Below are 14,560 nucleotides of genomic sequence, written 5' to 3' on the forward strand. Positions count from 1 at the left end.
TATTTAGAAGGGTCCAAAGGACCAGTGTGCCAAGTTTCATGATTTTAACCCAAAGTGTACGATTCTACCTAAAATCCGTCCTTAACCGCCCCACTATTATTGTGGGTTGGGTAGGACATAGTTATATGACGGGTTAGGTAATGACTATCGATGTATTTATGTGAAAATCAAGTTGAAAGATCTTCAAAACCTAGTTGCGATGCAGTTTTACCTAAATTCATGACTAATATAAGGTGAAGGTATATAGCGGCAATAACACCTTACGTGAGAAATTGATGTCGAGGTGTTCCGAAATGGCAAAGAATTTTCTCTCTTCTTCTAAGGTAACCAAGTCCCCATTGGATTGCTGGCAAGATGCCCTGGCTTCCAACCAGTCTAAGGGTCGACCTGGCCCTCCTGCAGGCGCCGTGATGTTCGCGAATATACACCAACGTTCAACTTGCTGGTAAGGAGAAGAGCAGCCTGAAGAAGGGAAACGACAGAACGTGGGTCAGACAGTTTAAAATTTCGCTATTTTTTCTTTTTATTTATTCCTTGGCATATACACTCGTGCGCACTATATCACAAACACACACACACACGGACACACACACACACACACACACACACACACCCCCATATATATATATATATATATATATATATATATATATATATATATATATATATATATATATATATATACCGGGTGTTTTCGAAATTAGACCGCCCCCCCCCCCCACCCCCCCCCCCCCCCCCCCCCCCGCCCTCCACAGAACAAATGGAAAGTTGTGAAGTTTTCTGCTATAGCTTATCTCCAAGTACATGATCTTAATTTTCTATTTAAGCTATTTTTCATTGAAAATTTCTTGTATTTTCAGACTGAGTGACGGAGTTAGATACAGCCAGTGGCTAACAACTGGATGCCACTCAAATATTAAATACTCAGAGAGAAACTTTAAATAAATACCTGTTTCTGAATTTACTTTGGATTTTTGTCCATATCAATTTTAGTTTATGCTGTACAGGGGGGGGGGCGCTCTAATTTCGAAGCACCTGTATATATGTATATATATATATATATATATATATATATATATATATATATATATATATATAATATTTAATCCCTCTCATAATAAGAACATGGATTTTTAATTTCATTAAAAGATACATTTTTAAGAATGACAGGTGGGAAACCCAGTGAAATAGAAAAAATGCAAAAGAGTATACCCATCAGTTAAGAGAAGTCCACCACAAAATCATAGTATAAACACTGAACTCACCGCTGGCCACAGAGGCTATCACACTCCCGATTAAGTATAGCTAACGTTAACGAAACAGAAGTCATCTTGATGTCGTCTTGATTTTACGGACTATGAATTTATGGAGCAGCCTCTCTCTCTCTCTTTCTCTGTGCTCTTTCGGAGTAGAATCACCAGCAGCAGTGCTGATCACCTTTTATATTGGAAGCTTGAAAACTGGTTTGTGGCTTCGTGCATTTATTCGCATCTCATTTTCTGTATTTTGTTTTACTTCCGAGCGAATTCAAGGTCGATTTTGTATTCAGTGTTGGCGGTAAGGGTTGTAGACGTTATTACATTTCTTCAAGCAAAATATAATAAAAATATCAAATATACTCTTGCAACAGGAAATTTGTTACGTTGAGGACCAGAAGTGGTCTCCGAAAAAAAAAGCAGGAAGGGCACAATAATGAAAAAAACTAGGAAAAGTCCCTGAATAGGAAACCTGTTTTATTTTTTTGTGATGTGACACACTCACACGCATACACACACAGGGAGTGGCGAGATTCACCTTTTAAAATCTGCAGATAATGATATACTTAAAAGAGAGAGAGAGAGAGAGAGAGAGAGAGAGAAAGATGTGGGTATTTGTATCTGAGTATTGATTTACATAACATGTACGGCATTTTATGGATACTCATGGAAGCAACTGCCAAAAATGTTTGATAACGCATTTTGAGTAACAAAATCCTTCGATTATAAGGTAGTTTGCATTAGACGAAATATTAAAATTTCAAACAGGGAAAATAATAAAATTACTTGTAATTGGTATTGGTTTCATTATGGTAAACATTAGTCAAACACTATTATTAATTAATTAATTAATTAATTAATTAATTAATTAATACAGAAGATGTTACCTATTCATACGGAACAATCCCATACCTACAAAAGAATGGTGTTCATTAGGAAGAAGTAAGACGAGGCAAATGAAATACTGAAAGAATAGACTCCACGTTTTAAAAAAGAAAATAAAAATCGTAAATTAACGAATAAATAAAAATGTATCAAAATATAAGGAGAATAGTAGAAAGGTATTGATATATTATACCTTCCTTGAATTTCTGAAGTTCCCATTCGCACGACTTCCTCCTGGGCTGTTCTATACAGTCCAATGGTGTGAGGAATAAAGGACCTCTGGAACTGAGAAGTTCGACAGCAAAGCGCATTTACTGCATATTGGTGCTGCTGTTCAGCGAATCTGGTCGTTCTCGGCGAAAATGGGACTCAGAAATCAATTGTGAATGTGAAAGATCTCTATTGAAACGCAACTTATGACAAAGTGACAACAAGAGACCATCCGTTGATGGTCCAAGTTTAACTACTACTATCAGGAAACAGAAACCTACCACACAAACCTCTCTATCTAAAAGATAAAATTCTGGCAGACACAGACCAACACAACGGAGAACAGCTTTCTATTAAAGGGAATGCAAATTGCCTATAAACAGGTTGCATTGATTTTATCACTGTTAGAAATATATGAGGCCTTGCAAAACAATGCCTAATTTTTAGTATGGTATTCGCAAAAACTTTCATTAGATGTTTCTCAAAAGTTCGATTTGTCTAAAGTTACACCTAGAATAATTAAAGCTTCAGACTCGTTCAGGAAAGTTCCATTCACCTGAAGGGGAGGATATTGTGGTGGAAATCTGTACTAGATTTGATAATCCGTAGTTCTGGAGTTCGACCTCATAACCCACCGACTACACATTCCCTGATCCGGTCCATCTCCCGATTGAGGCTGAGGGTACATTTATTTATCAAAAGTGGTTACTTGACTACACCCACACGTGTTGCATCATCGGCATATTGAACAATCTTGTTTTTCAGGTGAACAACCATGTCACTTGTATACGATAAAATTAACAGTGAACCACTAAGAATCCTTTCGATTCATCATATTTATATATTGGATCAAAATGAAGTTTTATCGGCAACTTGGAGAGCAGAGTGGAGAATGGAGTTTAGCCTGTAGTTATTGCAGTCTTCAGATATACCACTTTTTGGAACAAACACTATATTACTAAGCTTGCGCTCATCCGCAAAGATATAATGTTGACATAAAAATCTAACGAATCTGCTAAATTTGGCAGACAACACGCTAGAAACATAAAAAAAAACAAAGGGAAGAAAACATTAAGTTCTTCTCTACCCCAGGTGTCAAGGTTGTCCTCCGGAATTATCTTAACATCCCAGGAGCGAATTGCAAATTTGTAAGAAGAGTTTCAGGATCAGGGAGAGGACATCCTCAGATGATTGCTTGGCTTCAAAGCTTGATGAAGCAGTTCAGCCTTTTCCCTGGGACCAGTAACCAATCTACTATCATCTACCAGCAGGACACAAAGATATCTATATATATGATGCCAATTTGGTTCATCATAAATGAGGCTGAATAATTCATTCAAGTTTTCTTTTCGAGGAATTATTGTAATTTCTATCGGTTGTATGGTAAGTTGTAATTGTAGCACGACGAGATCAACAAAAATGTTACAATTTTCATTTGAACGATTTAGTCTCCACACATTGAATTTGGTCCGTTTCTCATGGAAGCTCGTCTACGTGTATCATCAAACTATTGCTATACTCTGTTTTTTTTCCATCTGTCGATCCGTCTGTGGTGTTTGCGTATGGTAACACTGCGTCCCGGGCTTTAGATAGTTACATTCAGCTTATATTGCAACAATAATAACCAATATCATAGTTTCGAATATTAACGGTGTATTCGCATGCAGTAAATTATTAAAACATTTTCAGTTGTAAATGTACACCCAGATATCCTTTTATTTACCTAAAACTTATACATAGCGTAACTTAAATCTAAAGCCCGGGACGCAGTGTTACCATGCGCGACCACCACAGGTGGATGGACAGATGGAAAAAACCGAGTATAGTCATTTGGCCTTAATTTGATGACCTTGCTAATTTATATGTCTAATTAAAATAGCCTTCAGCAATTCATTTAATTTAACTTCGTTTTGAGATCAGGATCTCATATAGCTTATGGAATATTAAGTGCCTGACAAGTCTCAATAATGCAATCCCAGTTGGCTCTGGATTTCAACCCCAGGCCATTTTTCCAATAGTGGAATTAAGAATACACTGATTGACGGGAATGTCCATCTCAATGGTGCAATGATCAGAATGCCTATATAGTCACAAACCTTTGACTTCACAACACCTGGAACATCTGTGAACGTGAGTTCTAAACTATTACCAGGAATGTGCGTGGGTTCCTTAATTAGCAGGACAATTTTGGATGATACACATCATTCAGAGCCGACCAGCCATGTTGATCTGCGGAATTGGAATTTAGCCACCCACTGTGTTTTACTTTACAGTCTCACAAATAACGATCACAGTAATTTGTTATAAATAGAACTAGATTTTTTACCTGGAAGTGATACGTCCAAATTATAAAATGGACTTGGCAATGTAAGGTAAACATGCTGAATTTGAATTATCAAATATATTACATTCTTCATGTTACGCTTTTTCTTTGCATGAAAACTGTAACAGTCAAATTAGAGCTTCTTTGGAAGGGAGAGCTTTCCAACTAGAAAATATGGAATTAAGCAACATTTGGGATTAAGGTACGTAGAAAAATAGCAACTACAGAAAGTTACCAGTTTAGTAGCATTCACTGAAAGAGTCTGGGTTAAGCATTTTATGTCAATGATAAGGTTATTCTGTTAAACTTTTTTTTCGTTGTGCAGAAGATACTGTCCTTCAGTATCTTCTGCTTCCATGTGGTGGTAGCAACGGCTGGGTTTAATTGATGTCATGGGACGACAGCTTGCATAGTTCCCCCAGGTAGTTTCCTGAGCCTACCAAAAGACTACAAGTAAAGGACGGGTGAGCCACTTTTTTTTTTTTTTTTTTTTTTTTTTAGGCCTAACCAAAGGCTTATACCTAGATATGCACGGTACTTCTAGCGACCTGAGGTTCGCCAGTCAGTCGAAATTGAACGAAAAGTAGGTGAAAAGCCTGACCCCATTAACTGATTGAATTCTACTTGTGAAGAGGTACGCAGTTCAGTCTCACTCTCCCCAATGCCCGAAGAACATTCAAATTAATTAAAGCCATTCAAAGGCCGTCTTCTACAAATTAATCTAGACGGTACATGCATGGTAACATGTATTCAAGGTTTCAGGCTTGGTATGGTTGCTCTGAAATTACTTTTTAAGAAAATCAGACCTGCTGGTGTAGAAAACCTACCCAAATGCCATCGCCCAGTTCTTCCTTGCATCAAGAGAGCACCCATTTTCACAAGGATATGGGGAAAGCATGGAAAAACTTCGTGGAACCATAGTAAATTATTTTCTAATTTTTCACAGTTGATGGTGAGTATCGTCATATTCAGAGACGAAATCTAAACATGTAACATTGGCTTTTGCTCTTAAGAACATTAAATGACTTTTGATACATTAGACATACTCAACATTAATATGTGAAGTAGGTTAAAGGAAAAGCAAATGCGTATCTTATTTTTTTTATAAGTTTATGATTTTTATCAACAATACTGCACTGCGGAATAGAAATTTAAAATAACTCAAATATTTCGAACGTTTTAGAGGAGAGAATTTATGTGCATTCTCTGTCCATAAACATGAGAAAAATATGCTAGCAAAAACATTTTGGGAATCTCAGTACTCAATATCTGTTTGTAAATGCTAAACGTGATAAGCTAATATTGACAGATACATAACTCCTTACAGTGCAACCAAAAATAATAAAACTAAGCGAATTAACAAAATGGAAAAACAAACAATTGTTTCGTGCAACATATTTTCCTAAAAAAAATGAAAAAAAATGAGAATTCTGAGATGCTGGAATTCTCAAATTATATCCTATTTTCCCGCAAATCAAAATGGAATCCATTCATAGTCAAGTTTCCCCACAAAAAACTCCCCAAAATAAGATTTCAAGAACTTCTTTATCGATAGTTTCAAACAATACATTTTGTCCCCAGAAAACATTAACAAAACAGAAACAAAAAACCTCCAACCAAATAACATGTAAAAGTAAAACAACACCTTACTATAAAAAAAAAAAAAAAAAAAAAAAAAAAAATTGAAAAAACTGCTTTATGGTAAAAGCCTCCTACATTCCAATGTAGCCGATCTTTCTACTGACGCTCGCAAATATAGGCAGGTGAGTTGCTTTTGGTTCCGTCGGCACTCAGGAGGTATCTCCTCCCGTGAACCTTATCGGCAGGTACCAAACGACCATGTTGCGTGGTGGGTTCCACGGAGGGTTGGTCTGGCAGCCAGCTAATGGAAAGATTGAAGACAATGAGTTAATGTTTTGATATTGGTAGCGATGCTAATTGATAAATGATAGTAACTAGACGTCCGTCTGTTTGTCCATGACAATGAGTAAACATCACCATATCAAAGAATGCACAGATCTTCTCGAATTTCCCTTCTTCTAATAGATAAAAAAGATGAACCATTCAGGGCGCTCTTTTATATTCTTTTCAGTTGAGTACAGAGTGAAACGGCATTTAATGATGCATGGAGTATTACTTTTCATTTTAACGTTTTTCGGAGAATGTAGGAAATCAGGATTTCCCGTAGAATAATCCACCTTCTGGAGGGAGACGACGTAAGGCATTGAGGTAGCACTTAATTGAAATATCAGATTTTTTCATTCTATCATACTTAGACAGATATTGTATCCGGTTTTTTTTACATTTTTTAAAACTTTATTTTCGTGACTTGTTAAACAAAAACGAAAAATTAGATTCAGAGTATAATCATTATGTCAAAGTAATCAGGAGCTATTGGACGTCATCTTCACAAATTTCATTAAGTAATGATGAAAAAGTGATTAATAATAATAATAATTATAGTAATAATAATAATAATAATAATAATAATAATAATAATAATAATAATAATAATAATAATAATAATAATAATAATATGGAGCACTAGGCACAATCCCAAGATCCCTGAAAAGGAATCTAGAAAAAATAATAATAACTTTACCAAGCTGATTACGAAGCTTAACATGATTCAAATAAGGAATACTTACATATTTGAGGAGGAGGCTCAGGGGCTTATTATTGACCCACTGCCATTCGCGGTTCGACCCAAGGGCGCCAACCCAGTATACCCAGCCTCCTTGAGACTCAGCTGAAATTGAAGGAAAATTAAAGAAGTAAGAAGAAAAATTGAAATACGAATTCGTTCGGGTAAAATAAGTGGAAGCACAATAATACTTAAACGAAACAGTATTTCAATAGTACATATAATAACAAAAGTCCAAGAGAAACGGTACTTTATGTTAAGCCTTCAGTCAAATATGGTGTCACTATTAAAATGAAAGCTTATAATTCCATCTTATGTCTTTGAATGACACAGAGGATGTCAAAAGTTGAAGTAAGTTAGCTCCTCTTTTACTTCATTTACCAATTATGAAAACTCACACTGCAAAGGTAGCAAGAACTGAGGCTTCTGGATTTATACAAGAGCTCCACGGCAATTCCATTATCAATGAATTTGCACGATATAATCATGACTGCAGAGCAAGGGGTTGGGGGGAAATGGAACCTTACGATGTGGTATACCAAGGGCGTTAGGCTTTTGTAATGGTAGATTTTAATGTCTTAAAAAATTGCCGAGGAGCTTTCGTTAAGATATACTATGATTCTTGAGACAAAATAAGTAGAAGGTAGATAATTTTAATAATAAAATATATAATAAATTTTTATCTGCATAAGTAAAAAATCAAACCTCAGTAACATTTGCTTATGCTACTGAGGTTTCTCTTTTGCAAGTAAAATAACTTGAACCATTTATAAGACAGACCACACGGCAAATTTTTTTAGCAAATACTGCGAGAATTGTGGGCTGTGTCATACCGGGCAAAAAATCAGGTTAATACCACGAATCCCTGGTGTGTGTTGGAAAGAACGCGACTATGGGATGCGTTAGGTAATGACTAATGTACGAGGTTTTACTTCAATTCATATGACTAATATAAGGTGAAGGTAAATAGCAGTATGCCAACAACTTACATCTGAAATTGAGGTTGAGGTATTGTGTAATGGCGAACAATTTCCTCTGATCTTCTAAGGTGACCAAGTCCGCATTGGATTGCTGGCAGGATGCCTTGGCTTGCAACCAGCTGACGGGTTGGCCTGGCCCTCCTGCAGGCGCCGTGATGTTCACGAATATACACCATTGTCCAACTTTCTGGTAAGGGGAAGAGCAGCCTGAAGAATGGGAAATGAAAGGACATGACTTAGTTACAGTTTAAGATCTCGTTTAGTCTTTTTTTTTTATGGTTGGCATAAAGGCACAACCTAGAACTCGAAACCAAACGCAGTATATGTATATATATATATATATATATATATATATATATTAATATATATAGTATAGTATATATATATATATACTATATATATATATGATATATATATATTATGTATATATATATATATTATATATATATATATATATATTATATATAATTCAGAGGTTGAGCCCTATTTAAATGTATATATATATATTATATATATATATTTATATCAATATATATAATATAGAGTATAGTATATAATGATATATATACGATTAGATAGTATCATATGTATAATATATATACATATATATTAATATATAATGTATTGTATATAGATATATATAGAGAATATATAGAGATAGATTATATATATATATCTTTATATATATTATATATATATATATAGATATAATATATATAAGATATAATTCAGAGGCTGAGCCCTATTTCAAAATGTATATATATATATATATATATATATATATATATATATATAATTTTATAGATTTACATTATATATATACATATATTATATATATATAGATATATATATATAATATATATATATTATATATATAACTTGTGGACGAATCTCTTGGTATAAATACCACCTTTTCTGTAAACTTTTCTCATCATTCATATACCTGAAGAGAGAGACAGCAGTCTCTGAATATATACTTTTCTCTCTACATTTTGGTGTTTTATGGGCTCCTTTTATCGATATTAGATATATATATATATATATATATATATATATATATTATATATATATATATATATATATATATATATATTACTCAGAGGCTGGGCCCTATTTAAATGGACCAAGCCCCTGGAGGGTGATTGACTTTAAAATCAAGCTTCCAAAAAATTCTACCCAAGGGAAGCAAGTAACAGGTACTCCCGTGCTTGGACAACCCTGGTTTGAGATTAACAACAGACATAATGGTAAAACAAAACAGAAGTACGTAAAGAGCTCCACCTTTCTTGGAACCGGGCCTTGTTTGTTTCACCGAGGGAGCGAGTGAATAATACATGTCCTTCGAAAGCAAGGTTCAGTCACGGTCCAGATAGGTATCCAGACCGTGGGTTCAATACACTCACATACTTATACACAAGCGCACGCACCAGCGCATATCCACGCTCTCACACACACCACACACACCACACACACACATATAAATATTATATATATATATATATATAATATATATATATATATATATATATATATATCTATATACATATGTGTATATAGATATATATATATATATATAATATAATATAATTCATATATATATATATATATACATGCATCTATGTGCCTGTGTGCGTGTGTGTAAAATGCTTGCATCCATTCATCTATTCTACAGATTCGTTGAATGACCGATAATTGCATTATCTAACTACCGACATTTCAGTTCATTCTAAGTTTAGTTTTACGCACCCTGTTTAATTCTGGGTTCGTTCGTGAGATGTGTAAGGAGGAAAAGTTCCAACCAGAATCTGGAAAGAAAGGAACTAAAGAAACCCAAGACCAATGAACTGCAGCAGTGTAGGCATGGAGTTCATGATGAAGTTGCCATTGCAAAACATTGTGAGGAGTTTTCTCTTAAAGTTTATAGATTCCTATAGACTAAAGAGTATTAAACAGTCTAATAAGAATTAATTATACACCTTGAAGAAATTTTAAGAGGGAAGTCGCAGATCTTAAGATAACGGCGAATTCTTCCGTAAGCGATGATGCATATTCAACACTAAAACAAAGATTTTGTGCGCAAAATTAAGCTGGATTAATCTTCAAAAACAACGAGCCACTAATGGTTTATGGTAGAGATATTACTTAATTTCTCGAGTACAGTGAGTGATACCACCCGTTTAATATAACACTAAGATTATTCGAAGAAAGAGTTTGAAGAGGACATGTTTTATGGGAAAAGCAACGAGAAGAGAGGTTTGGTCCGAATACAAACATATTTGATACAGGTTCAATTAATTAAGGAGCAGTATAAAGATCAAGCGCTTTTTAAACTATAGAAATCCCTATATAAAGATGAAAAGAACGTTTTCTAAAGGGAGAAATCAACTCGAAAATCTCAGAAAAAAAAACACGAAGATCCAACGAGACAACGTAAACATCGAACGAAAACCAAATCGGTATCACCCGTAACATTAACAATACCTTCAAGTTCAGTGACTTCGAAAACATGAGCTTCACACCCCTGTGCATGCACGTACATGGTAGAATCAAGGACACGAATGCGCTGGAGATTCACACTTTTTCTTTATTCCATCCAACGTAGACGTGCTTATCAATCTTGAAAAGTAGGAGGGAATAAAAAAAATTGTGAATCTCCAGCGTATTCTTCCTCCTGATATATAACCTTTTATATACTATGTGTGGGTAACCTGAAAGCTATTACTTATGATGATCAGAAAAGCTAAGCAGTATCATTAAAAAAACATCCCTAAAAATATGCTGACGACTCAACGTAAGCATTAAAAACGTTTTTGGTAGAAAGAACCTTGTCAGGAAAACTGGTTTCCTTAGGCTGGAAAAGCCTTTGCAACAATGCTCCAGTTCAAGGACTTTCACAGTTATATTGGAGAACTTCAGCCAGAGATACCTGCTCATGGCATTCCATCAGCAATACGGGATGTTCTTTTAGAACTTAGAACTCTTTTTTTTTTTTTCATTATTAAAAGTGATTTGTACTCTAGCGTGGAGACGTATGCAAAGGGCCTTACGTCTTGCATACGCATGTTGAATTTCATGTGTTATTTAAAAGAATATGTATTTAAAAATAACTATGTATGTCCGATATGCAGACAGGTGTTTGGCTGTTCTTAAGCATAAGAATTTTTATTTAAAATATGAAATTCAGTTTTAAAGCGAAGCTAGCACTGAAATTTACTCATGATATAAAAAACCGGTGCTTCTCATTTTCATGATGTTTAACAATTATATAAAAAAGGCTCTAACTCAACAATTAATAGCCTTCTTTTATACAGATATAGATCAGGATTAATCAAGAAATTATCGGAAAGGGATATAAAATTAGAATAAATCTAAACTAACAGCTACTTTCTTATATAAACAATCGATGAAAATATAATGTAAATTGTCATACAGTATTCCTGAATGAGTCTTCAATAATTACATACAAAAACAAAATTAAATTCTTTTTTCAAAGCCAAATGTATGACGGCTTTAAAAGAAGAGGGAAAGTGCCAAAGAAGACTGAATCCAACCAAGTTGAATCTATTGTTGAAAATAACATTATGGTGCAAACATTAAACTCACCGCTTGCCAAAGAGACTATCACACTCCCGACGAAGCACAGAAATATTAACGAAGCCGAAGCCATCTCGATGTCGCTTGGTTTTACGATCAGTGACGCGTCTTCCCTTCTCTCTCAATGCTCTTCGGGGTAGATTGAACAGCAGCAGTAATGATTCCCTTTTATATCGACAGCCTGACAACCAGGTTGCGCCTTTGTGCGTTTATTCGCACCTCATTTTCTTTCTTTTGTATTTTCGTCGGTGGGAATTGAAGGCCGATTTCGTATTCAGTGTTGGCCGTAAGGGTTTTTGATACTTTAAAGCAACATGTCCTTTTAATATGATATCGAAATATTTTCAGTATGCACATGCTACTGTAAATTCGTTATATCGAAGTCCAGTAACGGTTGCCTGAGAGAAATCGAGTAAAAAAAAAAAAAAAAAAAAAGCACAGTAATAAAGAAAACTAGGAGAAGGCACGAGCAGAGAACCTGTTTTCATTTTTTTTCTTTCGCTGTTATGTAGTGCACATTCGCTCACACACACCCACATACACGCACACGGGCACACAGAAGGGGAAGGAATCTGAAAGGGAGAGAGAGAGAGAAAGAGAGAGAGAGAGAGAGAACACTGATCATTTGCTCTGAAAACGAACCCATTTCCAGGAAACCAGCACTGATAGCTTTCAAGTTTTCCAATAAAAAAATAAAGAATTTTGCGAATAAAGAAAATCAGAAATTTAAAGAGTAGGAGAACGCCACTGGTTGGGAAACCCCGTTAAGGAAATCTTTATTTTTTTTGTGGCTAATGAAATCCCACGACCTTAAGAATCTCTTCATAGAGTCTAAGGGAATCTGATGTCGATTATACGACAGGTTAATCTCTCAAACAATAACCAGGAGTAATACAAGGGCAATTAGAACTTTGACATGACTGAATCGTTCTGTGATGAATATGACGAACATAATGACCATAATCATCATATAAGTCAATGATCAGCAGGTTAGACGTTAATATTATACGAGCTTCAAGGAGGCCTGCTATTTTCTTCCAGATGAATATAATTTTTCAACAAACTTAGTTTCAAGATAAATCTAGGTTGAAATTCTTGGTTGTAATTTGATGATATCTCATTGTTTTATGATTTAGTAGGTGATGATGGCGGAGGCTGCGATGTAGGACAACTTGATTTTGTTGAAAACTAAAACGATCTATTCTAGAACATTTAATGAACATCGCTAGTATTTTGAACGTATCGTCTACATCTTATAGTGGTAACTGAAATATATTAAATTGAGACGAAAACTGGCAAATGGGGGTATGCCTACCATATTTAAAAGGAGTATTTGAGGCTGACATAGACAAGTTTTATTCAGATGAGTACAGTGTATGATAGTCAGCAAAACAGACACATGCATACACATGCAAATCTTAAGCCAGGAAAGTAGTTATATATCGAACAAACTATTTAAAACTATAAAAAGTCGCGCATTTGCAAGCGAACTATACGTACACACACACACACACACACACACACACACACACACACACACACACACCACACAAGCATATGTGTATATGTGTATATATATATATATATATATTGTTACGAAGTGCCAAGTATCTGTTTACCATTTATCAATTATTACCTCACCAAAAGCCGGACACCTGAACCCTCATAACACGTATTAAACGACTGAATACTCTAAAGGCAACAGTGATCCCTTAACACTTACCAGTATTGCAGAAAATCAGACTAAGTTCATCAAAACAGGTGTGAGGTAATCTTGTAAGTAATTACATTGATCAAAGGGCATCACTCCATCAACAACTTTAAAAGTTTAAGTATTTCCCTGATTTCAGAAGTCTAAGTACTTCCCTGGTTCTAAGTCACTTCAAGTAAATTGAAGGAAAGCAAATCAATTACCACTCTATGATTCTACCTATCATCAATATAATCAAATCAAAGGCAAATATACTGGTATAAAAATAAAACCACTAATAAAAAATTTTAAATCCAAAAATTTATTTTCAAATTCAAAATTTATAAGTGAAATTCACAATATCAGGGAAAATTACTGTTACTTGAAAACAAAGTAAAGTTTAATTAATTCTTGAATCAAATTAAGTAAAATTAAATCAAAATTAATTTATCACAAAATTCAAGAAAACTAATTCAATTGAAATTCAAAAGTGTTAGGCAATAATTGAAAATTTGAAATTAATTCACAAGTGCTAAACAATAACAAAACTTGAAAAGAATTCTAAGTAAATGCAAATTAATTCACAAATGTTAAATTTAATTAAATGTGCAATGATTAAGCAATGAAAATAACTAAGTCAATTAAATTGTGAATGCAAATGAAAATATAAAATAAAAAGGCACACTTCAATAAGAAAATGAACAAGTGCACAAACAGTGGAACAAACGCAAACACAAAAAAATCAGCAAAGTGTAAAAGTGTAAATCTTTTTCACTCAAAACATTATAACCATCAGTTTTTACCAAACCTTCATAACCACCTGTTATTAGTTATTAGTTAACCAAACACTTTTCCCATTAACTTTTAGTTATTAGTTGCAACTAATAAAAATATTACACACTTTACCTTAGTATACCAATTTCTTTCTTCCTTTGCTGCAGGCTTGATTCACACTTTCACAAAAACCAGGCGCCGTTA

General features: G+C 34.4%; 1 protein-coding gene across 1 annotated transcript; it reads right to left on the reverse strand.

Annotated features, from left to right (window-relative positions):
• Positions 1 to 6,464: 6,464 nt before the first annotated feature.
• On the reverse strand, positions 6,465 to 12,027 carry LOC135215931 (uncharacterized). The gene is made up of 4 exons (XM_064250886.1): positions 11,902 to 12,027; positions 8,308 to 8,505; positions 7,220 to 7,423; positions 6,465 to 6,556 (listed from the first exon to the last, which is right to left on the reverse strand). Exons 1-4 carry the CDS (start codon positions 11,963 to 11,965, stop codon positions 6,465 to 6,467), a joined length of 558 nt encoding a protein of 185 aa, XP_064106956.1. The 5' UTR covers positions 11,966 to 12,027.
• Between the last annotated feature and the right edge of the window lie 2,533 nt (positions 12,028 to 14,560).

Source organism: Macrobrachium nipponense, chromosome 5, assembly GCF_015104395.2.
Source record: "Macrobrachium nipponense isolate FS-2020 chromosome 5, ASM1510439v2, whole genome shotgun sequence".
In the NCBI taxonomy this organism is placed as follows: domain Eukaryota; kingdom Metazoa; phylum Arthropoda; class Malacostraca; order Decapoda; family Palaemonidae; genus Macrobrachium; species Macrobrachium nipponense.

Coding starts and splice junctions, on each gene's coding strand:
- LOC135215931 (XM_064250886.1), bottom strand. CDS start 11,965: ATGGCTTCGGCTTCGTTAATATTTCTGTGCTTCGTCGGGAGTGTGATA. Junction 8,506..11,901: donor GATAGTCTCTTTGGCAAGCG/GTGAGTTTAATG, acceptor CCCATTCTTCAG/GCTGCTCTTCCCCTTACCAG. Junction 7,424..8,307: donor CCTCAACCTCAATTTCAGAT/GTAAGTTGTTGG, acceptor CTTCAATTTCAG/CTGAGTCTCAAGGAGGCTGG.